This window comes from Synchiropus splendidus, chromosome 17 (assembly GCF_027744825.2).
Source record: "Synchiropus splendidus isolate RoL2022-P1 chromosome 17, RoL_Sspl_1.0, whole genome shotgun sequence".
Classification (NCBI taxonomy): Eukaryota; Metazoa; Chordata; class Actinopteri; order Syngnathiformes; family Callionymidae; genus Synchiropus; species Synchiropus splendidus.
In genome coordinates, this window is record NC_071350.1 from 12462545 (window position 1) to 12489792 (window position 27248).

Genomic DNA, 27248 nt, shown 5'->3' on the forward strand with positions numbered 1-27248 from the left:
TCGCATCTAGGTTAAAAGAAAAAAAAAAAAAAAAACAACATTTATGTAAGGAGGATTATGTGCCTTGAAAAGCCCGGTGACATAAGAATAGTGCATCCGAAACCCATGAGGCACATTCTGTGCATCAAGGCCTCCTGTGGGAGAGAAACTAATTCAGTCACAGGTTAGCAGATGAAGACTAACCTTGGCTGCCTGAGTGAGATGGCAAGTCATTGAAGTGAACCTCTGCACGGGTTTGATAAAGCTGGGCCAGCGAAGGAACCGGCGTCCTGATATTCGCTGGTACATAGAAACCATTTCATGATGGCTACTACCTCTGGATGTGACAACTGCAAGCTGCTGTCACTGTTCATTATTATGACATCTGTGCTGTGTCCATGGGGCCTGTTCACAGTTGCAGCAACTCGAACTGAGAATGTGTGTGTGTGTGAGGATTTGGCTTCTGGACTGAAGCAGGGGAGGGAAACTATGCAGGAACAGTTGCAGCATGTGAGGCTGCTGTCAGCTGTTGATCAGGGTCTGCATGGGCCTATACAGGCCAGGAGAGGTTTAGCTGCACAGCCTCATAATCCAACCAGCTGGTGTCTTCAGTGTACGTGCGGCCCAATCTCTGATCCCACTGCGACACCTAGTGCCCGCTGCTATAACTGCACATGATATAGAAAATGTAAACAACCGAAAACTGACTGACGTAAGCGCCTGGTACCGAGGCGAACGCTTGTTTAACGGTGGGCAAGAACGCTTAATAAAACAAGATCCTAACCAAACATTGTACAATAGTAACGAGGAGGGGAAAATGTTTATTTATTTCAACGTCACTGTTCGACGTCAATGTGTCTTTAAGAAGAGTAAGACTACATATTGACGTCATTTGTAGTTTTGTCCTTAAGGGCGTCAATATCAAATCATACAACGCATTGATGAGCCTCTGTGCGGGAGGCATTTCCTTTGGATTTAAAGAGCCAAAACAAGGTCATTCCGAAAGAGGACTGACTTACTTATACTCCATTTTACCGAAATATATGTTGCCATTTTAAACTATACCAGCAACAACAATGACTTATAATTATAATCCAGTTATCCAGTGCCAATTATTAACAAAATACAATAAAATTAAACAATTAAGGTCATAGCCACATAGTTTTTCATAATGAAAAAGAAAACACAGCAATAACAATTAAATAAAAAAAGAAAAAAATAGAAAAATGAAAGGTTAGACAGAGAAATGTTGAGATTGTTTGGCAGCAATGGCATTCCATATGTGCCCCTTGCCCCATGAGCACAGAGGGGGCAGTCTTTATCTTATAGTTGACACAAATGAAATAATTATGATCAACACAACTATGTAAAAACAACTGCTGTGACAGAGCAGCGGCAACTTCCAAGTCCTCTTGGGTGGCAAAAAAGATGGCGGACACTCACGACAGGATGCAAGTAAATATTAGTGTCCATGGACAGAACATTACTCACACTTAAATGACAGTCACAAAATAACTACTGTTTGCCTTTGGACAATGGGAGGAAAGTAGAGTGCCCAGAGGAAGCCCACACAACAGGCAGCACATTACACAGACAGGAGACATTCTCAGCGCTGGATCTTTTTCTAAATGTAATAAAAATGTCTACTTTACTTGCTTTCTATCTGATGGTCAGAGTGATCGACCTGGTACTAAACAGTATTTAACATTACTGTCAACACCAGAGGGAGCCTGAAGTCACATATTTGACTGGTCACAGTGCAACTCAACAACCTAATCTAAGATAAGTGACACCTTATTTTGTGAGGCAGTTACACATGACACATTAAAACCTTCTGCTTAAGACTTGGGGGGGTTGAACAATGGAGGGTTCATTCTACGATGTTGCCAACAGGTGCTACTTAGTTGTGCGACAAGCTGCATTGCTGAAGAGGAGGGAATTATTGGAATTATTGGTTGGTAACAAGGACTGGTGACAGAGATTTGGGTCGGCTCAAGAGCTCAAAAGATGCTGCTTGGTTCAGTCTTGGATGTGTTTTTGGAGATGTAAGCAAGACTAGAAGAACCTTCTCTGTCTTAGGGAAATGAGATGGTAAGTTGCATGTGGGGAACACTGAGACCTTCAGCGTTTCAGAGCTCCCTGGTTGTTGACAATCCAAAATCAAAACATTGTGACTCAGAATGGGAGGGTAATTTCCAGAGGTCTGTGTAGAGGTAGGGGAGGAAGATGTGGATTTTCAGAGCAAGAAGTTCCAGAGAAACACAACAAGCACAAAATATGGACATCAAAGGCAAAGGCTACTCTGTGCCCTCCACTGGTACCGCTGTGTTTACATTGACACAGAAGGTCTTCACAGATATTTATGTCATTTGTCAGTCTACCCCCCAAACTATTCCCCTCCACCATAGGTCCAATAAAACTTGAGGCTGCTGCGCCATAAAAAAGTCAAAAGTGACCAATCTTCCGCAATGAGGGCCTTAAAAGGGAATCTGTGCAACCACATGATACATCAGAGGCTCTCCTGACCTGATACTGTTGATGCATTGTGTTGACATCCTGTATTTTTAGTGGTCATAAAGTAAACACAAACAAATTGGAAGACGGAAGTAAGCGTGGCCTGAAGTGTTGATGGTGACGACAAGCTGTTCTACATAATCGGCCTGTGACACATACGTGAAAACTTGTATGTTTGTACTGCAAAGTGAAAGTATAGTTTCCCACACAGGACGAGGATATATGGAAAGCACACAGGAAACAAAGTCTACTGGGAGTTTAAACCCTGAGGAATCTCGTCTGCTGTTCATCACACGTACACTGCTCCAAACAGTGCAGATCAAAATAGCTCCTTATAGCAAGCACATAGATGAATAATGGTAGGAGACTATCAGCTAATCGCGACGCTCTTTGCGCATAAACTCTAAAGGATTGGTCAAATACTGAAGCCTCCTGACAGTCCACGACTAACAAGCCAATTGAATCTGACCTCCACATCTGTAAATGTCAGCGACACACGTAAATAAAACATAGCGAGGCCCAGAAGGACACATTCTTTCTCAAGTACGCAGGACGGAGCAGAAAGGGGGAGGAGGGAAATTAACAAAAAGGAGTCCTGCTCTTGGGGACTTGTTCTTGAGCGAGGCCAGTGGTCCCTGCAGCACTGATCCCCTCCTCCTCCCCCCCAGCATGAACCACAGACCGCCAGCAAGTCAACCAGCACATTACGCTGACAGCCCTCGGGACAGAAGTAGGGACAACTTGCTGATGTACGATGACTTTTCTGAGGAAAACTCTTGTCCTGGACGCTGCCTCAGGTGAGTGAGGGCAGAGTTTTCAGAAAACTAGATCAGACATGTACACACAGTTTGTGTAAATAATACATTTACAACTGGTGAGATCAGTAAAATTCAAATCCGTGGTGTAATAATGCCACACACAAGCTGCATCTGGGGTCATTTTTCAGGAAGTAGAATGGTGAATTCCAGCATTGAAAATGACAAAATTAAAAGGGCAGCCATCCCTGCTCTGCTGAAGGACAGGAGGTGAATTGAGTCATTTTTGTTTGAGCAAAAAAGCCTTGAGAATTGTACCACCAGGTTGGTTTCAAAATACCTGCATTGGTTTTCTCTTTTTACTTGGAAGATCGACATTTCAATGTTGGCTGCCAATCTTGCGTCTTTCAGCGTAAATGACATGTTAACTTTGGGTACTGAGATCTCATTTTTGCATTTCCTACAACCATCTGAATATCCTCCTCCTATTATATGAAAGCCACTGGACCTCTGACAGACAACTCCTGGCCCGCGTCACCGCCTTTAAGCGCCGCCAGGCTCTTCGTGGACCGGCCTACATGTTCTCCGCTCCTTCAGTCAGCCTCTCGGAGGTCGAGCAACGGTTTCTGGAGGCGGCGGAGTATGGGAACATACCGGAGGTGCGCCGCATGCTTCGCCACGTGCCCAACTTGAACGTCAATACCGTGGACTACATGGGCCAGAATGCACTGCAGCTGGCTGTGGCCAATGAACACCTAGAGGTGACGGAACTCCTGCTGGGGAGAGCAGACCTGGCCAGAGTGGGAGATGCTCTCCTGTTGGCTATCAGTAAGCTATTCCTCAGACTTTTTTATTCATTTAGTCGCATTTCCAATTGGAATATAAGCATTTAAGTTTCGAAAAAAACAAATGTGCCACACTCTTAAGTCATCAAAGATAAGAACATCGGCTTAGATTTCCATAAAAACAGCCATATTTAGATGTATTGCCAACTTTCTCTGCATGAATGTCTTGAATGACTTATGTTTAGAATTTTTGAAAAGGCTATTTCCTGTAAGACGTTCGATCCTGGTAATCAATCTCACTTTGGGCAGTGAGGAAGCTGCTGAAAAAAATGTTTTGTCCTTAAGGATTTAACAAGGTGTCACCGTCTGTCTAGACAGTTAAAGAGAGGGTTATGTTTTTATTTCAACAAATATTCAAAAGATTAAATCATCCACACAGTCGTCAGCTACTATCAGTAATGACATGTCATTTATCCTATAAGTTGCTTTATTTTTCGTGCATCAATGTTGTTGCTATTCTCGCGGGTGTTGCAGGTAAAGGTTACGTCCGTATTACAGAGGCGCTTTTGGCTCACCCATCATTCAGAGACGCCCGTCGTCTGACGGCCAGCCCGGCTCAAGCTGACATGCTGGATGACTTCTACGCCTATGATGAAGACGGGACCAGGTTGGTTCGCCATTTTCGATTAAGCCTCAACAGAAATGTTGACAAAAATGACACATACATACAAAAAAGTGACCATTTTATATGATACAAAGTTGAAAAAGTCTGAGATGATGCTGAGGTTCTCAGTGGGAGAGACTAGAAAGGGTTTCTAAATAAGAATTCAAAGACTTTAATATGGTTTCATTTCACCATTTCTAAAAATTTGAATTCATCTTTGTTAACATTATTCATCTTCACAAACTGTATTTGCAGGTTTTCTCACGACGTGACCCCGGTGATCCTGGCCGCTCACTGCCAGGAATATGAGATCGTCCACACGCTGCTAACCAAAGGAGCTCGCATCGACCCCCCCCACGACTACTTCTGCGGCTGTGACTCCTGCAACTACCAGCAACAGTTTGACTCCTTCAGCCACTCACGGTCCAGGATCAATGCCTACAGAGGTCTGGCAAGTCCTGCTTACCTCTCCCTGTCCAACGAGGACCCGGTGCTGGCGGCGCTCGAGCTCAGCAATGAGCTTGCCATGCTGGCGAATATCGAGAAAGAGTTCAAGGTGAACTGTCAACCAACAGAATAGAACCCGACAGTGCTGCTGCTAGGATCAGTTTGAAGTAAACAGAGGGACATTTTATGGGCCAGTTGAGATGAAACAGGAGCACCTGCTCTGTTTATGTTTGACACCGATTAAATGTTCAGGAGAGTAAACCTCCTTCACTTCAGAACCAGTGGCCTGGATGTTTACAAACTCTACAAACTTTTCAGCCAAGCATAATGCCACTTACTCAAGTATTATTTTTGACCTCCTCAACCCAACAGTAAACATTTAGCCTTCATGAATGGAGATGGAGAAATTAATTTCAGATTACATTTGCGATGTTTTTTTTCTTTTTATAGAACGATTACTGCCGTTTGTCCAGCCAGTGCAAAGACTTTGTGGTAGGACTCCTAGATCTGTGCCGGAGTACTGAGGAAGTAGAGGCCATTTTGAACGGAGAAACCGACACTGATGACGACTACGAACCACCCGGTCGTCCGTCTCTCACTCGCCTCAAGTTAGCCATCAAATATGAGCTCAAAAAGGTAACATTCTGCCCTTGTTACTTAAAGTGTGTAATGGTTGTTTTTATGAGGCATATTACCCTTAACCAGAAGTCTTGTAGCAGCAAAAATAATTTTCTTAAATAATGATTGACAATTACAGTGGTACCTCGGGTCTCGACCACAATCCGTTCCAGATGGCCGTTCAAGAAGCGATTTGTTCGAAATCTGAATCGATTTTTCCCATAACAATGAATGGAAAAAGAAATGATGCATTCCAAGCCTTAAACTAGTCTTTTGTAGGAGTGAATGTAGAGTGTCTGCTGCAGGTGCGCTGTTCCTCTATGTGTGTGGCCGCTGCATGTGGGAGGGGTTGCCGAGTGAGTGACGTCTCTCCAGAAGTGAAGAGGTGCCCGGTGCGTGTCCAGCTCTGAATGTGCGCTTCTGTGCAGTTTGGCTGTGACAAAGTCATAAACCAAGTCACGCTCTGTCCCAGACTCGCCTCATCCCTGTCCCAGCTCCAGCCCACAACAGGACACCAAACCCTGGAGTGCGCGCGAGCGCCTCCCCTGTGACACTCTACCACGGTCCAGTGCAGAGACAGGAAAAGTTTTACACCTCAATATGAAGAAAAAACAGTCAGTAAATGTAGCTAACGGGACACGTCTGCATACAGAGGCTGCGTTATACACAATTACAAAGCGTGTCGTGGGCCAGCTGATCGGTCCCAGCACGCTATGTTTCCTCCCGCTTTTTTCAGGGGCATTCGAGTTCTGGATTTTCGTTTGAAATCCGAAGCAAAAAAAATCTCTAAATTTTTGTTCGAACTCCGATTTGTTCGAATTCTGTTACGTTCGTAAACCGAGGTACCGCTGTATTTCTAATCATGTGAGACTGTGAGTTATGAGAAACAGTTGCATTAGATGATGGATACCTCACAAAACATTGACGTGACTGAAGAAAAGGAAAGGCCTTACTCCTTTTCTGAATGATTTTTGGACAGTGATAGTGGATTCCTTATCAGCAGTGAGGCATGGTTGTTCTTGGAAGTTGAGCCAAAACCATCAACTTTCAGAGGCGGGGGTGGGAATATCTGCGCACAAAAATGTCAGGCAGTCATTCATTTTCAAATGTGGTAAATGTAACCAAACTACAAGTACTATGAGCCAATATAATTTATAAACTGAAGAAACGGTCAAAACGTTCAACATATATTCAGACGAAATCTTAATTCTAAATGTGTGTGAGACCCTAATGATTGAGGATGTTAGAGAACTAATAATGATGAAATGAAACTTAAACAGCTACTTCAAGCTTTGACATTTCTATTGTCAATAAATACAAAGTATCATGTTCCTGTTTATCGCCGTTTGACGGAACTAAATGTGAACTCACCATCCGCAAAGTGGTTCGGATTTAAAACGCCTGGCTCACTTCACACTTTTACACCATAAACTTTTACATTTAACTAAAACTTTGAAATAATATCGGCTTTGTTTTTAATATGTAGGTTACTCGGATCAACATTTTTTTATAAGACAGAGATTGTCTATCAATGATTCAATTTATTAAACTTAGGCGAGAAGGATTTTAATTCAGTAAACAGAAGTTCAAGGTAGTCAACAAAGAGCAAGCGTTATTTAGTGTGGAGTGCTTTTTTATTTGCTAATTCATGACCATTTTAATGTGACTTTCTTCCCATGTATTTTCTCAGTTTGTTGCTCATCCAAACTGCCAGCAGCAGCTTCTGAGTATCTGGTATGAAAACCTCCCAGGCCTGCGACAGCAAACCACCGCTGTCAAGCTGCTGGTGGTGCTGGCTGTGTCCATGGGACTCCCAGGACTCACCCTGGCTTACTGGGTCTCTCCCTGCAGCAGAGTAGGTGGCACGGCTCAAGCAGCGTCTCATACCAGAGAAGCACTAAATTCCCATGTTTTTAAGGTGGGGAAGGTGATGAGGAGCCCCTTCATGAAGTTTGTGGCCCATGCTTCATCCTTCAGCATCTTCCTGGGCCTTTTAATCTTGAACGCAGCTGACCGTTTTGCAGGCACCATTCTGTTAGCAAACATGACCCACCATCATATACCGGGACCCCAGCTTAACCGGGACCCGCTGCTGCTCTACAGGATGACCACGACACCCTTCACTTGGATGGAGATCCTCATCATATCATGGGTTATCGGTGAGAGTCATCGATGAAGTGATCCGCTCGCCTGTTGTTAACTCAGAGCTGTGGCTGCAGGTATGATCTGGGCTGAGGTGAAGGAGATCTGGAGTCAAGGACCGGGGGAGTACTTTGTGGAACCGTGGAACTTCCTGGACTTTGGGATGCTGGCTATTTTCCTGGCTTCCTTCAGCTGCCGATTCTCCGCTCTGAGACACGCTGACTTGGCCCAGACTTACGTAAACACACACTACAAGACCCTGATAAACGTCTCGCTTCCCCCGGAGATACACTACTTCACACTGGGTGAGCACAACTCACACTTCTCCGCATCCCTCTCATCCAACCGCCTCTCTGTTTGCATTCCACATAAACAGAAGCTGCACATGAAAGTGAAACGCTGCAGTCCGGTTTAACACACCAGACAATTTGTAGTCGTCGCTGCCTTTAATGATTGTTTACAAGACTTGGAGGTTCAAATACGGCCAAAGAACCTTCACCTGTGACACAACTCTAATATGTTAGCATTTTTGAAGTCGGTGAGACACTCTGTTCTGTCAATGTTAGCATTGTTAAGACTTTATCTTCTGTTCCTCAAGCGAGAATCGACTGGTTGCCTTCCGACCCACAGCTGGTGTCAGAAGGTTTATATGCAATCGCGGTGGTCCTGAGCTTCTCCAGGATCGCCTACATCCTCCCGGCCAACGAGAGCTTCGGCCCACTGCAGATCTCCTTGGGGAGGACGGTCAAAGACATCTTCAAGTTCATGGTCATCTTCCTCCTGGTGTTTCTGGCCTTCATGATCGGGATGTTCAACCTGTACTCCTACTACATGGGAGCCAAGCAGAACGACGCCTTCACCACGTGAGATGCTTCAGTCAATTCCTCTCACAGGCTGTGCCTGAAAATAACTGTCCTCTGCTCTGGTCCCCAGTCTGGAGGAGAGCTTCAAGACTTTGTTCTGGGCTATATTTGGGCTCTCGGAGGTGCGCTCTGTCATCATCAACAACGGACACAAGTTTATAGAGAACATCGGCTACGTGCTGTACGGAGTTTACAACGTCACCATGGTGATCGTGCTGCTCAACATGCTCATCGCCATGATCAACAGTTCCTTCCAGGAGATCGAGGTTTGACACGAATTGAAAAGCCTGAAAAAGACTACACAGTTTTGACATTCCTTCATTTTTATGCTGGTGTTACAAAACAAAACAAAGTAATATTCAACACTGAAAATGCACATAATAACACACACATTGTTTTCCGTCTCTTGTTTTCTTGAGGATGACGCTGATGTGGAATGGAAGTTTGCCCGCGCCAAACTGTGGTTCTCCTACTTTGAGGAGGGCCGGACCATTCCTGCACCCTTCAACTTGATCCCCAGCCCCAAGTCTTTGCTGGGCCTTTCCAAAGGCATCAAATCCCTGATGGAGAGGTATGTGAGGGGTCTGAACGAGGACAAGTCAGAGACCCAGCTCCACAAGGTACAGCATCAAACCCTTCTCTTCTCAACTGGTTGGTGTTTAACTGTTTTAATAGAATGATCTCCTCACATTCATCTACTGCTTCTTCCCAAACAGGAGCCAATTTCTTACCTACAGGCAGACACTTAAACCTTTAAAATCTACATATTTATGGACTGCGAGAGGAAATCAGATCCCGCAAGAACCCCACACAAGCACATATGAACCCATATTCACTCCAAAATCAAACCACGGATTGAAGTTGGCACTATTCACTGCGGTGCCTTCCTCACAAACATTTTCACCAGCAGCTTTCCGAGCTTCAGTGGCCACGGTCATGTGCCCGAGGCTCAGCTACAGACTTTCCCACCAAACTATGCCAAAAACCATTATGATTTGTAACTTCCTGTCGGACCCAAATTAAAAACAAATTCTGATTATAAAGTGCCGCTCTAGGATGATGAAGAATTATGGCAATGTTTTTAGTAAATAATCGTCTTTGGAAATATTTTCTCATTAATCACATTCCAAACCAAACAGTGCTACATACTAGTAAATCTTAATATAAATAACAGGTAGTTGACAGAAGTTGACATGTTTGGTTTTGTCAGGAGAAGAATATGTTATAATATATGTTTAATATATATACAACTTTGCTTTGTGCATTTTGAAGCTTGGCGAAGGAAAAAGTTCTGAATACAGTGGATCCACTGGCCCAACCAGATATCAGGTACGACTGCAAAATACTGTAGATTACTTCCACCAATCATATCCAAAATGTATTTCAACGACACTTTCATGGTTAGTTGGGGTTAGTTGTGTCAAGGTTTGTTTGAATGAATGAATGAAATCCTCGATTTCCCCATTCATTTTCGATAGGCTCCGCAGGACATAAGGTCATGTGACCTGCTCTTCTAAAAACGGACATTTAGAATACAACAAAACACAACATACAATATAATAAGTGTAAAAGTTTTCTATCGTGTTACTGTGATGAAGAAAAACGTGTACTTACCAAAAGGTTTTAAGGTTTTGCAGGAGGACATCTTCTTCTTCTTCATGGGACGCTGTAGCGCTACTGCCATCTTCTGACCATTTGGGCTCAATGCGCTCTGAATATTCTCTGCTTGTCTACATGGTTGCTCCATGTTAAGATAGAAATGAATAGACTTAATGAAACTTTTTTTTTCTTTTGATCATGCAACTGTATGTTGCAGAAGATCATGAAGCGACTGATCAAGCGATACATCATCAAAGCTCAGGCAGACAGAGAGAGCGATGAGATCACAGAAGGTGAGACTTTTCTTAGTGCCGACCGGCCTCTTTCAATATTCATGTTGTGATTTCTTCAGGCGAGCTGAAAGAGATCAAGCAGGACATCTCCAGTCTGCGGTATGAACTTCTGGAGGAGAAAGCTCAGAACATGGAGACGCTGGACGGCCTTCTGAAGCGTCTGGGAGAGATCAGTACCACCTCGTAGCCGTCTGTTGTCCACCACTGAATGAAAATTCATTTTATCGTCTGCCCTTCCTGGTTTGACTCTGTATTGTGCCAATAAAACATTTGACGCTTTCAAAGATATTTGTTGCAACCAAGTGAGGCCTTTATAAACGTATTCAGCTTGTTGAGCACATGACACATGATTTACCTATCACTGAACAGTGTATATATTGTATTTCCTAATTTATTGGACAAAAAACAAACAAATCATATACCATCAGAATGGAGTATCCTCTGAACGTCTGTGGAGTCAAACCCAAAACCTCCTGTGCCACTGAGACTGGTTATTCACAGTAAGCTAAAGCACCACAATAAAGTAGCAAATAATAAAAACACTAAACACTCTATAAAAAACATGAACGCATAAGGTGTAAGATTATCAACATCCATTTGGTTTAACTTGAAATGAACATTTATTATAGCATGATGGATGAGACAGCAGCGTGAAAATGTCAAGGCAGAAATGTTACAGTAAAAGTCAATAAGTGTTGTAACATAATTGACTGCTACAAAAATATAAATTACAATGATTATATATATAAAAAAACCTAGATGTACCTGGACTAGAGCGCAGACATTGTCATGACTGGATGGGTCACATGTCAAAACAAACCATTTAGATATAAATAAGAGTCCAGAAGCTGCAGCAGTTTGACCTACACTTTAGGTACACTTTGTTTCTAATATTTCATGAGATCTGCGACAATATTGGTCAGGTGTATGAAATGTAGTTCTCAGGTATGAGGCCGGTTTTGCCCTTGTAGGTCGCCTGCAGCCAGCCGGGTTCCACAGATGGGTGAACTGAAGACACAAATGAGCGAAATGACTGAGAAGCCTTAGTGAGTCGCATTCGTTCTGTCATGAGTTTTAAAGAAAAAAATCGTGCGGCAACGATTTAACATTTTAAGGAAATCAGAAAATATTGTGAATTGAGTTTGACATAAATATTACTGAAAATGAAATATATAATACATCTATATTAAATTAAAATATGAAAAAATGGGGAATAAAATAAAATATGTTCCTCCTGTGGAAGACAGAAAAGTCACCAACCGTTGGTAAACAGCGCCCCCTGTGGAAAGCTGAGCTCATGGCTGTGTTCCGCCTCGCAGGAATAAAGCGCCTTTGCGTCCCTGAATAAAGGCAGTGAATCAGTGAACTGTGTGACGAAAATAAATATTAATAATAATTCTATTACAAAATTATGAGTAAAGCCTTTGGGTGTGACCCAGAGTCTGAGGTCAGTTGGACCTACCGTCCCGCAGGAAAAATGTCTAAAGCCGAGGAGAAGACGGAGCTGTCCCGCTGCGGTCCCTGGACTGATAATCTGCAGAACAGATGTCAAAATAAATAATATACATCACCTGGACAAATACAAAACAAAGGTTTCTTACACTGATCCAGAGTTCCGAAAACATTTTGGAGCCGGGTTTGTCATCATCACATCAGAGCCACAGCGGGCGTGAGACGGTTTGAGGGTGTGCTTCTGCTCCCGCGGGTCCAGAGACACCAGACTCTGGACGGATCCGTGGCAGCTTTTGTAGTCTGGGAGAGAACCTTGTTCAGTTACAGACAAAGTGAGCGACGCTCTAACAATGGCTCACCCTCAGAGATGTGCAGCGAGGTGAGAGAAGAAGACGTGGACAGCCGGTAGGGGAACAGTGAAGATGAGGATGAAGAGGAGGAGGAGTTGGTTCGATAAGCAGTCCGGAGCTGAGGTGGCGAAATGGGCTCTGAGGCTTTGGGTTGTGGAGCAGTGGAGGAGTTTCTCACAGCCTCCGCGCTCTTCAGGGAGGTCACAGATGGAACTCTTTTCACCGTCCCACCCTCCCTGTGGAGGGCAAAGCGCTCCCCACATGAGTTTTGGATTATTGAGGAGGATCTGGACGAACATCTGGATGCTTTGACAAATGACAAAGAAGCCGACGAATCCCGGCGCTCAATGGCAGGGTGCAAAGACAGGACGGATGAGGACGACGTCAGCTGGCCTGAGGTCGGATTAGAGGAGCAGCCTTCGCTACAATGCTCCTGATCTGTGCCATTGGTGAGGCCTCCAGGAGGGGAGCAGGGGGCATCGACAGGAGGACTGGACGGCGTGTCGGCAGCAGGAGACGAGGGAGGACAAACTGGAGACAATCCATTCTTCTCAGACGAGTGGGAGGAGAGAGACTCCTGGCTGCCTCTGGGTGTGGTGCTGGGGCTGCTGCTGAAGGTGTCACCTGCAGACAGAGCACCGTCACCCAGGAGGATCTTTGTTTGAGCAGATAAAAGATGTGCAAATATGCTGGTGTGACTGTGTCACTGGGACATTCACAATACACACATCAGTCGGGTCACAACATGCCGTTTTTTATGGGGCAAAATGACATAAAACACATCGAAATTGTGAAGCCTTTTATAGCAAATGTGTCGTAATGATGTTCAGCGACTTTACTAAAACTGATGATGAATTAAAGTTAGAAAGCAGCTGTGAATCATTTTTTTGAGGACTCTGCAAACTACATGCCACACACGGAGACAAGGTCCAAGGAAAACAACACGACAACATGTGAATTACAACGGTGTGGGATGTAATTACAGTCGCTGCGACCGCAGTCACTTTCAGCGAGTTATTACACTGTGCTTTTCATTATGTCCACTAGAGGCTGCTGTTAAGTCGCAATCTAAACATTTCATCTCATGCTGCGCAGCTACTTAAGTACTATAGTTTCTTCAAATAACTTGTCTTTTAGAAACTTTAAAAAAATGTATTTTAATTCGTGACTGATCTGTATTAGAAAGTAAAGATTACATTAGGATGCTTGGACTCACTGTCATTGTCAGCCAGGCAGAGAGCCGGTGTGTAGAGGCGGGCCTTCCGTTTCCCAGATGACAAACAGATGGCTTTGCTTCGGCGAGGAGCCCGAGAGGACGGGGCCTGAGGTAAGGGGACAGACAGGTCCGGGGCCTCGCCAAATATCTGGCAGGAACACAGCGAGCAAACATCTGTCAGGCGCGTGTTGGTCACGGGTGTTTGTGAAAACGGTGCGCCGGGCACACCTTGTTGTGGTTTTCGATGATGATCTCCACCACTATGTTCTGAAACTTGATGTTCATCATGGCGGCAACGGTTTCCTCTTGTGACCTCATCAGTGTGGGGCCGAAGATCATTCCCAGGTTGGACACTGTCATCATGTTCTGCTCGCTGTGCGAGGAAACCCTGCTCGAGAACAACACTCTATTATTCCACTTCAACGTCGGTATTGCGGCTTTTTATTGTGACTTAAACGCGAGCAGAGCTTAATTCAAGAGCAACACCCTGAGAAGGAGGATCTGATGAAACTGGATTCGACTGGGAAGTTCCCTTCTTGTGTTTTGAATACAGACCTGAGCAGGTGCTTGGTCAGGAGGTCCAGCATCGAGCGGTTTTTCTCAGGAAGCCTATGAACAAGCGCATGGATGGCTCTCACTCTGTGCTTCTGGTCGTCATACTCTGAGAGAAAATACAATTGCAAACACATTATCTCTTCCTGGTCTCAGCAATGATGTCAGCGGCAAAGCATGTTGAGTCAAAGCTGCTGAGCACATGACATGACGAAGTCAGCGAACAGGTGGGTGCAAGATTAACATCAAGATTGACTGGAAACCACAGAGAGTGTGTTTCTGGAAGACCCACAGTCCAATAACTCGCTGTTTTCACAAGGAAGAATGAATCAGCATTTAGTCACACTTCCACTGTAAGATGTTAAGGGCCTGTGTCAAACAAGTGACGCAACTCTTCAGCTGGATCAACACCTTCAGGAGAGGACTTACTTGCCGCCTTGATGAACTCTTTATGAAGCCTGTAGGTCAGTAAAGGCTCCGCCAGACACCTGCAGGCAAACCACCACGTCAGGATCTGAGCTGCCATAACAACATGTGTCACTATTGTCACCTGAAATAATTCTTTAGACCACTGGTTATGGTTTTATTGTCCCATGTATCTGCATCCAGCTGCAGGTCAGAGGAAGACGAAGACGCTGCAAAACAGACACGAGTCACGAGGCGAACGCGGATCACTTATCTCTGCAGTGGAAGCTACGATCTTAGTACCGAAAACACTTGTCATTAAGCGCTGGACTTTGGAGTTGACCCCTCCGGTCCTGTACAGTCCCAGAGTGCTGATGCCTGGACACACACGAGAATGCATTTAAAGTCACGACACATCAACCACCACCCTGCACGTGACGGATGAGCACCTCTTTTCTCCACCATGTCGATGCAACTCCTGACGAATTTGAAGCCAGTCTCGTTGAGAAATGCTGTAATTACAAAAATAAAATGATGTTAAATACTAAGGAAAAACATCTAAAACAAACCACATGACTTACTTTCTTCTTTCTTGCTGAGCAAAGATGGAAGGGTGTAGATCTTGGACAACAAACACAATTACAACACAGTAAAAACAGCAAATAAAGTTTAAGAAAAACATAAAAAATAGTAACAAAAAAAAGTGTCCAGATGAATTATTAAAAAAAAAAAAAGTAGAACGCTGAAATAAAAATTAAAAAGCAAGAAATATAACATGAACACAAAAAGAAAAAAATATATAAATGAAACTTAAAATATAAAATATAAAAAAATATCTAATAAGAGGCTTCATAATTTACCACACAATAAAAACAGTAACTAGATAAAGAAAAAAAATTTTCATCGAAAACTATATAAAATATAAAAAAATATCTAATAACAGGCTTCATAATTTACCACACAATAAAAACAGTAACTAGGTAAAGAAAAAAAAATATCATGGAAACCTAACAACAAAAAATATATTAACAAGTATTGACAGCAATGAAACAATTATTTAAAAAAGAAACTACCAAAGGAACAACATGTATTTCAATTATAAATTAGAGACGCTATAATTCATCAATCACCAATAACAATTATTATACAATAAGTAAATAGTTATTACAAAGCAAAACAGCAGCAATTGGATTACTACAGCTACAACTACAGAGAAATCAATATTGAGTGTGTAATAAAGGGAATGAACGTACCGGTTCCTTGCCATCCATGGCTTCCATCCAGAGACGCCTGTTGGCCTCAGAAAGTGCCTGCAGTGTAATGACTCCATGTCTAGCAGTTTAAAAAGACGGTCAGCCAGTTAAAAGCAGGCAGAGAACACACACTCTCTTACCGTTCCACCACCTCTATGTCGAAGCAGAAGCGCTTGTCGATGGAGTCCGTCTTTCTCCGGACACACGAGCGAAGCCGGAACATCTCCGGCGTCCCGTTCATCACGGCGTTCTACACAGGCTGGTGTCACATCACTGAGGTGATATGAGGTGAAGCTGCGGCTCACCTGTCTGCTGGCTGGTCTGCCGTCAGTGTTGCTGATGGTGAACATCTTGGAGCTTTTTTCGTAGGTGCAGTAGTATCTTGTCCACACGCTGCCCAGAGGGCCTGGAATACGAGCATAAATATTGAGATCAGGGGAACCGATAGAAAAAATTCACGGGCGTCGCTCACGTTTCTCCTGAATGTACAGATATCCTTCCATCGTAAAACAGCTGGGGGCTTTAAAGTCCTCCTCCGCAGACCGGATCCTCTTCATCAGCCGCTCCACTTCAGCTCGTGTGCTCTCAAAGTTGTTGCGAGCCTTAAGGACACACATGAATCAGGTTGGTTTGGGCTGAACAAGTAGCAACAAGCAAGAATGTGGTGGCATTTTTTTAACCCTGTTTCTCATCTTCATCTCAAAGAATAACCCTGAGTTTATTCTATAGACAGTATATGAAGCTGCTGCTAGGCCTGAAGGGAATGTTTATATGCTACGCTTCATATGTATTTCTACTATTCAATAACACTATTGCAGCATTGAAGGTACTTACATTCTGCAGGTTGAACTGAAGCTGCTGTTTGTAGGGTTCAAACTCACTGGCCAGCTCGTAGCCTTCATGGTAGAAGGTGAGCAGACCCTGGAGGAAGGCCAGCAACTGAGGGCAGCGCAAGAACGTCACTCAAAGCAGATTACATCTCTTACAGGAAATTCATCTTCAATGCAAAGGTATTTGACTCAGTAAATCTGATTGTATATTGTGATTTTTGATCTCTGTCCCATCAGCTGAGCCCGGGCCAAAACAAACCAGCATCCACAAACTCCGTCCGCTGTTTGGCTTTCTATCTTTGTTTACTCTACAACAAAGTGTTTGAGGCAGAAACAATCTCAGTGCAGGAAGCGCCGCAACAGAAACAGGACGTGGCCTCAACTGATATCTATCATTAAAACCTTTCATTTGTGCTTTTCCACACTCATTTCTGTTGTTGTCTTTTACTCACAGGCTCCACAAATTCAAATTTCTTTCTCTCCTGCACCTCCTGGATCTTGAAGACATACTGAAGCGATGCATCGTAAAAAATCTGCCGGTCTTTACTCATCTGTGAATCCGCCTGCAGCCAAAGATGACACGTGATCAGATGACCCACGCTGCTGCGCGAGCTGACTGACAGGAGCGTTGTTTACCTCGTGCAGGTGGGACTCCTTCTTTTTGGAGGACATGTTGAGGTGCTTCTCTAGAACTGAGTAGTACCTTTCCGTCTCTTTGTCAAACTGCTTCTTTCCCTCCTGAAAAAGAATATATTTATAAAATATTTTGTGTTTCAATGTGTCATTTCAGGCTTTTAATTTTCTGTGCCACTGTTCCACTGAAGTTGATAAAAAAAATGAAGACCATAAATGAATTATTAGAAAGTTGAAGAAAAAAAAAGTAAAAAAAAAGGTTTATATATATCCCGTATATATATATATGTGTGTGTGTGTATATATATATATATATATATATATATATATATATATATATATATAATAAAGAATTTATATTATATAAGGATATAAATAAATAAATAAATAAATTCAACAGTCATTGATAAAGTGAACAATTCAACTTGAAAATAGTTGCACTTTAGATTAGGAAACATTCATGACCATTCATAAACTACTTAAATCATATGTGTATTCGCAGCATACAGTATTCATCATTTTAGGTTAGTGTCTTGCTAAGACTGACTACATTTTACCCTGGAATAGTCACCAAAAGTTCACTCTAAATTACACCATAATTACCAAGTATTATCTGTATATAAACAAGTAATTTGTTTATTAATTGTGGGATATTGTAATTGACATTATTTGACACCAGAATGAACTGGCTGAGTTTAAAAACCAGGGTGACTTGAGGTTTCGGTTCCTAATCTCATTACTCTGCTTTGTCACGGGTGTTTTGACTCTGACATCATCTGTTTTGCCTGGAACAAGTGCACTGAAAAACCCGATCGGTCGTCTCACTGAATCTGTTTTCTGTCATGAATTCATTGAAAAGAACACCTTTAAGTCCAAGCTGCAAAGTGTAAAGAAGGACAGCCCAGTCTGACAGTGTTAGTGTGAACCTGAGGCGCTCACACTCTGCTGCCACATTCTGAAAACCTGCTGGCTTCAGCGTCACCAGCAGGCCGTGGTCTCTCTTGTTAATTACACTTCACTCTCAATGACTCCACATTCTACACAACACTACACACGTTTCTGGGAGGGGGGAGGGGGGATTTTTAGACTTGCGATATCTGTTGAAACCCCAAAGCAGATTCTGTGTTTACAATGACTCACAGACTTTGACTGTCTGGTCAGCTCCCAGTGTTCTTTCCCACGACCTTGTTACTGACACTGTGCAGCGACACATCGTTTATCGAGAGCGAGAACTTAATTCTTAATATAGAGCCCACTAGAATCCGGTCACAGTGAGAAGACTGGGAGCTGAATTCATTCAAGTCATTCATCCATCATGTTTTCTTAAGCGGAACATTCTCAGGAATACCTTCACCGCTCCTATTTGTTCCTTCCGAAACCTTTCCAGTGGTGAGATCAACACATCATCTGCATTTTGGATCTGGAAGAGTGAGAAAAACAACTGTGAAGAAGTTTATGAATTGGAATATTGCCTAAAAATAGCTCTGAGGAGCTCATGCTAATGTCATGAAGAAGACAGGTTCATGGACAGGTGTGACACAAACAGGTAGAGGAGGACACTATTTTTGACAAGACACTGAATGGTTTTGTGAAATGGTGACAACAAATTATGTGCCTTCAGTGTTTACAGATCATAGAGGAGCAGCATTGGTCCCATCAATGTCAACAACAAACTTAATTACGGTGACCTAAACAGATCCCACAATGCTTTGAGTCCATTCAACCAATCACAGTGGTGGATTGCTACAACATGGCTCCACCTCCACAGCCAGTCAGCTGACCAGCGCGGTGCTGCGGGAACAGAAGAGAAGTGGGAAGAAGAAGTAGGAAAACATATGGAAAACATGTACTGTGTGTTTTAGCACTTTAATGTCAATAAAACACCTGTAAGTTCATTGGTCTGATGTGACGTGACTCAGCATGAAGCTAGATTGCTCGCAGAATTCCATAATTTAGGGACAACAACTGTGGTGCAGAGCATCATGGGAAGTCACGGTTACTGAGCCGGCTGTTGAGGGTGATGGCACCTCACATGCCGCTTTATTTATTAAGGTGGTCTGACAGGACGGTCAAATTGGAACTAAGTCAAAGAAACTGCAGTTAGACCTGTCAGTACTTTTGTACTAGACTCCTCATACACACGTGGCTTGTGACCCTTGCTTCAGCAAGTAAAGTCAAACAGGAATCATCAAATCGACTTAACAATTAAAAGCAGAAGTGAAAAACCGCACGACACCACAACAATGAAGTCCACCTTCACTTCACTCACACAGCTCGAAAGTGTGATCTGAGACTGAAGGTCATCGACCCACCAAACAGCAGAACTGAAGAACCATAGCGTTGTGTAACACACACCACATCCAAGCGCACACACAAAAGAGTCTTTTATGGACTTTCCCATGCTGCGTGCGCAGTCACACGAGGGAATAGGTGGAATGGGTTCCACATGGCTCCAGTGAAACCAGACCGTGCGCGACACGCCGGACTATATATATATATATATTCATATATTAGGTAGCAATGCACATTCTTAGCACTGTTTCAGAAGCTGCATTCACATCCACACAAAGGCCTGCATTTGATGAGTCTACTGGTTCAATCTTTCTTCCCCCAAATCTCCATGGAGCCCACAGCCCCACTGCAACAATGCTGGCTTACAGTAAACGGAGCAACAGCACTTAAAAATAACCCTCTGCTTCCCGCCACCAACAGAACGTCAATCATCCGATGAAGCAAAGAAAGGCTTTTTCATTGAGTTCAATGTGCTGCTATAAATGTCTCACCAGTCGTCTTCTCTCCTCCTCCATTGTGCTCAACAGTTGGGAGAACTCTTTTAGGGACAGTGCTGCAAGATAACAGAGTGTATGTGGGTGTCCACACTATAAAACACCCCCCCCGGAATATTCATTATAAAGTGTGCAGGTTATTTTGCGTTGAAAATGGAGGATGTAAACAACCAACCTATGTTGACCTCGTCGTCAGTCTCGGCATCTCCGATGCACTCGAACTGGAACTCCTGCAGCGACTGGGAGAAGCGCTGCACGGCCAGAGAAAGACCTGAACGCAAAGTGATGTCATTATTCCGAAATGACTTAATGGCACGGTTGTACTGAAGAATGCGCAGGGTTTGTTTAACTGGCGGTAATGAGCACTTTCTACAGTCGGGGTGATTCAGTAATTGCCTGGTGGCATTTCACGCAACACAAACTCTCCACAAACATAGCAAGGTGTTTTCCTCTTATCCCCTGCCAACACACTGAAACAAAACGTCACCCCTTTGTGAAGGAGCTAGAAAAAGAAAAACAACTAATAGAACTAACACTAACACAATACACAACAGCGAAGCAGGAAACATTATAATATGCGATTTAATGAAACATATATCTGGCGAACACTGCTTTAGTGTTGCTGGTTTTCCCCTCTGAAAGGTGAAAGAAACTCACTGCCACTGAATGAATGCAGCTATTATCAGGTAATTCATTGCACCTGTGCAAGTCAAAAACGTCAGCTCAGTATCAGGTTATTACACTATCGTTACACTGCTGACTCACGCCAGAGCGCTATAAGACAGAAGCTGGTTTCACGGTCGCTAAAAATGAAGCGCAGACAAAGAGGTCAGTTTGTCAATGACATGTTTGCAAAAAAGGATGTGCTGAAGTCTAAGCAAATGTCAGAGGTATGGTGTCCCTGTTGACCACGTGAAGATTGACTTTCTTTTTTGTTTGACTTTTGTTTTCATGTCAATAAACTACAGTATTCAGATGGAATTCTCTGATATATCTTGCGACAACGGAGTACTACACTCTGAAAATACATGATTTATCCATACTTTCTAATCTATATTAAAGACTGGATTTGAAAATCACAAAAGTAACTTTATATTTCTAGTCAATACAAGATATTTTTAAAATTGATTTTCGGGCAACCGCCATATTTCGGAGCTAATCTCATCACAATCTACCACCCTTTTTTTGAAACTACTTCCACGGTACTTTGGAGCACATGGTTCAATGATTTGAAATCTCGACTCACTATCTTCCATTTAATCCCTGGGGCCAGTCCAGAGGCGAGAGGCGGGGCCCAACCTGAGCAGGTTGTCAGCCCATCACAAGCCACATAAACAGATGATAAGTTAACAACAATCTCACACAGATTTCATTCATGACTATCACAGTAGTAAACAACGGCTTAAGGTTTAACGTCTCTCCTCACTCACTGTCTACATTCATTGTACAGTAACACGAATAGTCACTAAAATAGTCATGAATACACACAAGTTCACGCATGTTTAACCCCGATTACTTTGTATTCTAATGAAGCTTGGGGATCACAGAGCTGCATTACATTGGAATGACCTTAATAACCCAACAGAAGAGACAGAGTAACAGGTCATCTGATCCCTATTTATGACACTCATTAACATAATTTCTCTAGCGTGGCTGTGACTGTTCATGTCTTTGTTTTCGCTTGGGAGCCGTGTATTTAACATCACAGTGCGTTTCTTTTTTAAGCACGTGTGAAATATTTTGTTTGTGGACTAGATACCGGAGCAGAACATCCTGATATTATTGCAATTTTTTTTCCATAGTGAATGTTTAAACAGGAGGGGGGGATGTCCTGAGGAGAACAGATGGGGTAAATCCAAAACACAGATTAGGCTGGGGAATTATTCTTTTTTATTTTATTTTGGAGGGGGGGGGGATTTTTGTCTGTATATTTTTACAGATCTTAGTTCTGACAACAGTAAGAACTTTGCGGTTGTTGCCAAACATAAAAACAAGAGCTCATATTCAGTGTCCAGGCAGCTCAACTGGTACATAACTTATAACCTCGGCATGGAATGTTGGGGGGTTGAATACCAGTGAAGATGAGGGGGTTTGCCCAAATAAGGGAGGGACCCACGCTGAGGCTCGGTCATGTTCTTGTGGCTTCTGTGTATCATTTTAAATGAATGGTTTACATCAACAATAACTGAATGATGCTCAGCAAGTACTTAAAAAGTGTTTTTAACTCAACGTGTAGAACAATAAATACTGATATCGATGGTGAAATATAGAGACCTGGAGTTGATCCTTACAGTCCAGGTTTGTATGGTGGGAGAAGCAGATGAATACATCATGTCTCTGCTCCAGTTCAGGAGCATCTGACCTGGTGAGGTTTGGTGCATGGTGGAAATGAGCATTTACTGAAATCTGTGGCTATGAATTGTCTCCCAGCTCGGGTCACGGTTCAGACATCGAGGGCAACACAAATGTTCTGGTGATAAGTGTCGAGAAATACGCACAAATACATGCAGGTAATGCTGAGTAACTACCACACGCTGCTTCTGTCTTCAGCATTTGAACTTACTTCTGAGCGCTGAAATGAGCAGGCTTCCATCTTTTATAAGGTCTTTTATGAATCTGTTGGTTCTCTCCAGCTCGATCTCATGGCACTGCAGCCTCTCTCGGAACTCCGGACTGTCCAGGAAAGAGTCGCTAAACTCCAGCGTCGGAAGACCCATCGATCAGCTCGAACAAACGCGATAGTTGTGGAAGAATCGTCACAAGTTTCCCGTCAAGGTGGCGGTTCGGTGTCGGTCAAGCGTCTCGTCGAGCTCCCTTTCTCATGCCTTTCTCATTTTTTCCCCCTCAGAACTTCCGGACACTTGAACGTCGCACAGTCTTCGGCAGCTAGTTTTTTTTTTTTTTTTGGTCGACGAATCGTTGCGTATTTTCTGGTCTTTCACATAGGTATGCTCGATGAAAAGTTAGTTTTCTGTTCCGGAATGCGATTCAGGTGAAAGAGAGCCCGGCGCCAGTGAATAAACGGGTGAAAAGGCTGAACGACGGTGGAAGTTAGGGAAGGATTCCTGTAGCTACTTGGACCGGGACTGCAGACGGCTCCACTGAAGGCTGGTTACTATGGGGACGAGAGACTCCTGCTGGCGCCCGGTGATATAATTGTTGACGTCTTCAATTGACGATAAATTCAAAATATATCCAGCTTACTATATAATGACATATATATTTTAAACCATATTAAAATAATAATAATTATTTTATAATAATAATAAAAAATAAATAAATACAATTATATATATATATATATATATATATATATATATATATATATATATATATATATATATATATATATATATATATATATATATATATATATATATATATATAATTGTCTCCACCATCACCATCATAATTTATGAATCATTACAGCAAAAACTTTGCTAGTACATGCAATACAATTACATTTATTTTTACGAATCTAAAGTACTTTTATCCATCTGCACTCAATGTAATGTTTTAAGAGAAATATCCAGAGAGTGACAGTAAAAGTAAACAATCGCGTTATACCGTCACTTGAACAATCATAATTTTGTGCTTGCACTAAAAACGTTTTTTTCTTTAAACCAATTTTGCAGGTCTAAACAGGAATGACAGTGAAAGAGAAAGTTTGCAGGAGCCAAACGCTGCAGGGAAACTGCTGAGTTATGATTTTGGCAACACAGTACATGACTGACTTAAATTTAATTATTAGAGAAATTGAAACTGAGTTGCTCAGCCAACAGAATACATTAAGACGTGCATTCTGCTTCACCACCATCATTTTTCTCTTGTTGATTCCATTTCATTTTTTTTTTTTCATGTGACTCCTTCTGTCCTCCAATAACAAAGCGTCTTTATTATTAGATTAGTCTCAGGCGTTTGGACTGGCCAACCTCCATCCCAGCTTCTAATGTGGCTTCGTGGAAAAACTTCTTGACCTTCTTTTCTTTGCAGCCCAACCACAAATATTCCGCTCACTGTTTGTCTTTTATTGTTCAGCGCGTCGTCGCTATATCTGCCAATCACCATGAAGAATAGAACACCATGACTACAGTTGTCAACAAGCTCACAGTCGCCTGGTACACAGAAGTACAGCAGAAGGAATTTTGGGTGTAAATATAGGGGAATTCTGTCACATTACAGCTCTTAAAATCAGGTGAGAAATACAGCACATTTATAGGGAGTGTTCTGAGACTTGCATTGAGTGTGTAAAGCTGCATGTTGTCTTTTCTAGGACCCAGAACAAGGAGCAAAGAGGGTATGTTGAAGCTACTCTGGTTTCTTAAAACGTTACAGTGCCTTTGCTGGAGCAGTGAAATCAAGCTTCTCCCTTTTTAATCAATACATTTCTATGGTTGTGTGTTCAGTTAAAATATTCTTGCAGATTGGGGGCGCTGGTGATGCCAGAGTTTGATGCAAAATCCCGGCGAAATGTTGAAAAAGCTACAGAACCTGGAATTGTTTAAGCCACCTCGACCCTACCTGGGAGAGCCACCAACAGTGGCGGGTAAATACTAATACAGTTTCAGTTTTCCCCGAGCGACAAAGTTAGACTTCAGTAACGCAAGAATGAGGTAAAACCTTGGGGAAGACTGAGTAACCATGAGGTCTTGACGTCCACAGGGTTTCTACTGTACCCAGATGCTCCAACAAAGATGGAGACCACATCACAAGAGGCATTCTGTTTCAAGCCCATCTGTTATGAAGTCAATGGTCAGTTGATCAGATGAAAACATTATTTGTGTGAGCGGCAAACTTTGTTGCGAGAGGATGAGGTGTTACCTATTCTAAAAGTGATGCATGACTTCCCGGTTCTAAAGGAAGCAAAGGTTATGATGACCCAAGGGGCGAACACTCTGCCCAGAAGCCGCAGCGGGAGTCCACATGCTCTAGTCTCACATCTTCCAGACAAACAGGAAGAGGAAGCAGCAGCAGGAACACAAAAGGCGAACAAGGAAGCACTGATTACTGTCGCGGTCCCATAGAGATGAAGTCTCTTTACCAGAAGGACTTCCCTGCGCCATCTTTGTGCCGCAGGAGAACCCCGGCAGCCCCACAGCCGGACAACATCGGGATCAATCCGGCTCTCAGGTGAGGGAGATTATCACGTGGGAGGCTGCTTTATCGACTCTATGGCATCATCTTAAATAACAGATTTGAGTTCAGCACAGTCCAGAGAGAGACCTACCGACCACTCTGGGAGAAAGAGGGAGCAAGGAGCATCGGTGGAAAGATAATTTAATGTCAACTGGTATGTGCTTGCCCAAGGAAGAATGTTACTATATGAGACAAAGGGAATGAGATGCGAGATGAAATGCATCATATAACCATCAACACTACATGAATTTGCCCCTTCAACATACATAAATCTATGCGTGATGTTGCACTTCTTGTGTTGTTTTTTCCCTCACACATTAAATTTAACTATGAAAAACTGTTCAGAAGTGTGGAGTGCTGTGTAGGATGAATGACTGGTGTAGAATGTTTGTTAATTTAAAGACGCATTTGCTTTGAAATTACAAAAGTAACACTCATAGATTTTTAATATAATAGGCCTTGAGTTCAACAGAAAAAAACGGATCAATCCACAGGATAAAAAAGGCGAGTCTTTATAGCATCTCATTCACACATGAGAATTGTGCAAAACATACTCTTAAAATCATCACTAAAATCAACTGGAACCTGCTGATTTGACCCAATTGTTTTTGGCATATGGAAAACACACAGGTATATTTGTAGATGCCTGTTATGAACAAATACGTAAAGTGTCTCAGTGATGATGAATATATCAGCAGCATCATCGTCGTCGGTCCCGGTATCTGCTGCGCTCATCATATCTGCGCTCATCCCTCTCTCTGCTCCTGTCATCGTCTCTCCTTCCTCTGCTGTTCCTCTCGGACTCCCTGGACCAGTTCCTACTGTCCCGATCCCGACCTCCAGATCGATCCCTCTCTCTCCAATCACCCCCACCCCGGTCTTGCATTGGGCCTGGCCCGAGATTTATGGGTTTCCGGAAGGGTCTGTCTCTTCCCCCGAATCGGAGCTGCCCCGACTCCTTCTTCCCTCCTTGGCCTCCACCAAGTCGCCTGGGCACCCACCCTTTCAGTGTCCTCTCCTGCTCAAAATCCACAAACACCTCCTGCTGGTCCACCACCAACTTGTTGGCATCCCGGCGCGCTCGGACCACCGCCCGCTCCTCTTTGTACTCAATGAAGGCATAGCGTTTGGAAAAGCCAGTGACGACGTCCCGAACCAGTCTGAGTCGCTTTATATCACCGTACTTGGAGAAGGTTTGGTGAAGTTTCTCTTCGGTGGTCAGAGGGTTCAATCGGGCCACAAACAGAGTCAGCAGCGGGTCTCCAACGACACCTTTGTTGGGTTTGTATCGAGCACACATCGCCCTCCACACGGCTCGGTCGTGAGGCTCCACATCGGTTCCATCGATGCTTCCAGCTTTCAGCGGGTCGTACACTTTCGCAATCGGACTCCAGTCAACCATTGTCAGCCGAAACCACAGTAGTTCGTGATAATCCAATTATGGGAAAAATCTCTCACCACACTTTGTTGAAAATCCAAAACAAGAAGACTGAATGCGCGAAGTTGCTCAGCAGTGAGCACTGATCAGCGCACCGATATAAACAGTCCGTGATGAAACAAGCTACAGACAAACAAAGGTTCCTACTCTCCGGAAGACGATGACGACGAAAAAATAAGTAATATAAAAAATGTTTCCACATGAAATGCAATATCTTTAAAAATACAGTCGCATATTGCAAATACATAGAGACAAAAGCATGAACATATATATATATCTATATATATATATATAGATATATATATCACATGAATATTTGGCATTGAATGAACTATACATTGAATTATACATTTAGTAAATAATTGAAAAAAAACCACAGAAAGATTGATGAATAAAAAAATAATAATTATACTATGCCTTGCTCACTTAATTTTATTGTTATATATAGTTCAATTTATAGCATTATTAAAATACACTATGTATAGGAACTGACCACATAACGTATTTTGTGCCAGTACAGAACTATAAGCTCTATTTA

The 27248-nt window shown here is 43.0% G+C and overlaps 4 protein-coding genes across 7 annotated transcripts; 2 read left to right on the plus strand and 2 right to left on the minus strand.

The window, feature by feature from the left end:
• The first annotated feature begins 3142 nt into the window (after positions 1-3142).
• Positions 3143-10926, plus strand: trpc6a (transient receptor potential cation channel, subfamily C, member 6a). The gene is made up of 14 exons (XM_053848115.1): positions 3143-3290; positions 3748-4076; positions 4568-4700; positions 4953-5253; positions 5595-5780; positions 7453-7617; positions 7681-7921; positions 7982-8209; positions 8503-8767; positions 8838-9033; positions 9187-9387; positions 10040-10096; positions 10584-10659; positions 10719-10926. The coding sequence occupies exons 1-14, from the start codon at positions 3163-3165 to the stop codon at positions 10844-10846; spliced, it is 2634 nt and encodes an 877-aa protein (XP_053704090.1). The 5' UTR covers positions 3143-3162; the 3' UTR covers positions 10847-10926.
• A 27-nt stretch (positions 10927-10953) lies between these two features.
• Positions 10954-23232, minus strand: LOC128748973 (rho GTPase-activating protein 42-like). The gene is made up of 24 exons (XM_053848114.1): positions 22700-23232; positions 20312-20407; positions 20134-20195; positions 18699-18770; positions 17354-17455; positions 17170-17280; positions 16722-16826; positions 16360-16489; positions 16193-16293; positions 16028-16137; positions 15888-15966; positions 15216-15255; positions 15084-15146; positions 14938-15012; positions 14780-14864; positions 14659-14717; positions 14233-14338; positions 13906-14065; positions 13678-13825; positions 12471-13085; positions 12261-12411; positions 12122-12193; positions 11920-11999; positions 10954-11667 (listed from the first exon to the last, which is right to left on the minus strand). The coding sequence occupies exons 1-24, from the start codon at positions 22851-22853 to the stop codon at positions 11579-11581; spliced, it is 2865 nt and encodes a 954-aa protein (XP_053704089.1). The 5' UTR covers positions 22854-23232; the 3' UTR covers positions 10954-11578.
• Positions 22840-25606, plus strand: si:dkeyp-69c1.9 (uncharacterized). Of its 4 annotated transcripts, none has more exons than XM_053848121.1 (7): positions 22840-23283; positions 24175-24331; positions 24410-24433; positions 24543-24682; positions 24799-24888; positions 24996-25266; positions 25330-25606. In XM_053848121.1, the coding sequence occupies exons 4-7, from the start codon at positions 24589-24591 to the stop codon at positions 25415-25417; spliced, it is 543 nt and encodes a 180-aa protein (XP_053704096.1). In that variant the 5' UTR covers positions 22840-23283; positions 24175-24331; positions 24410-24433; positions 24543-24588; the 3' UTR covers positions 25418-25606. The 4 variants fall into 4 exon arrangements, with proteins under 4 accessions (XP_053704096.1, XP_053704095.1, XP_053704097.1 ...); XM_053848120.1 differs by having other exon boundaries at positions 24560-24682; XM_053848122.1 differs by having other exon boundaries at positions 22840-23082; positions 24560-24682.
• On the minus strand, positions 25272-26801 carry snrnp35 (small nuclear ribonucleoprotein 35 (U11/U12)). Its single transcript, XM_053848116.1, has one exon. It carries the CDS (start codon positions 26672-26674, stop codon positions 25973-25975), a length of 702 nt encoding a protein of 233 aa, XP_053704091.1. The 5' UTR covers positions 26675-26801; the 3' UTR covers positions 25272-25972.
• Between the last annotated feature and the right edge of the window lie 447 nt (positions 26802-27248).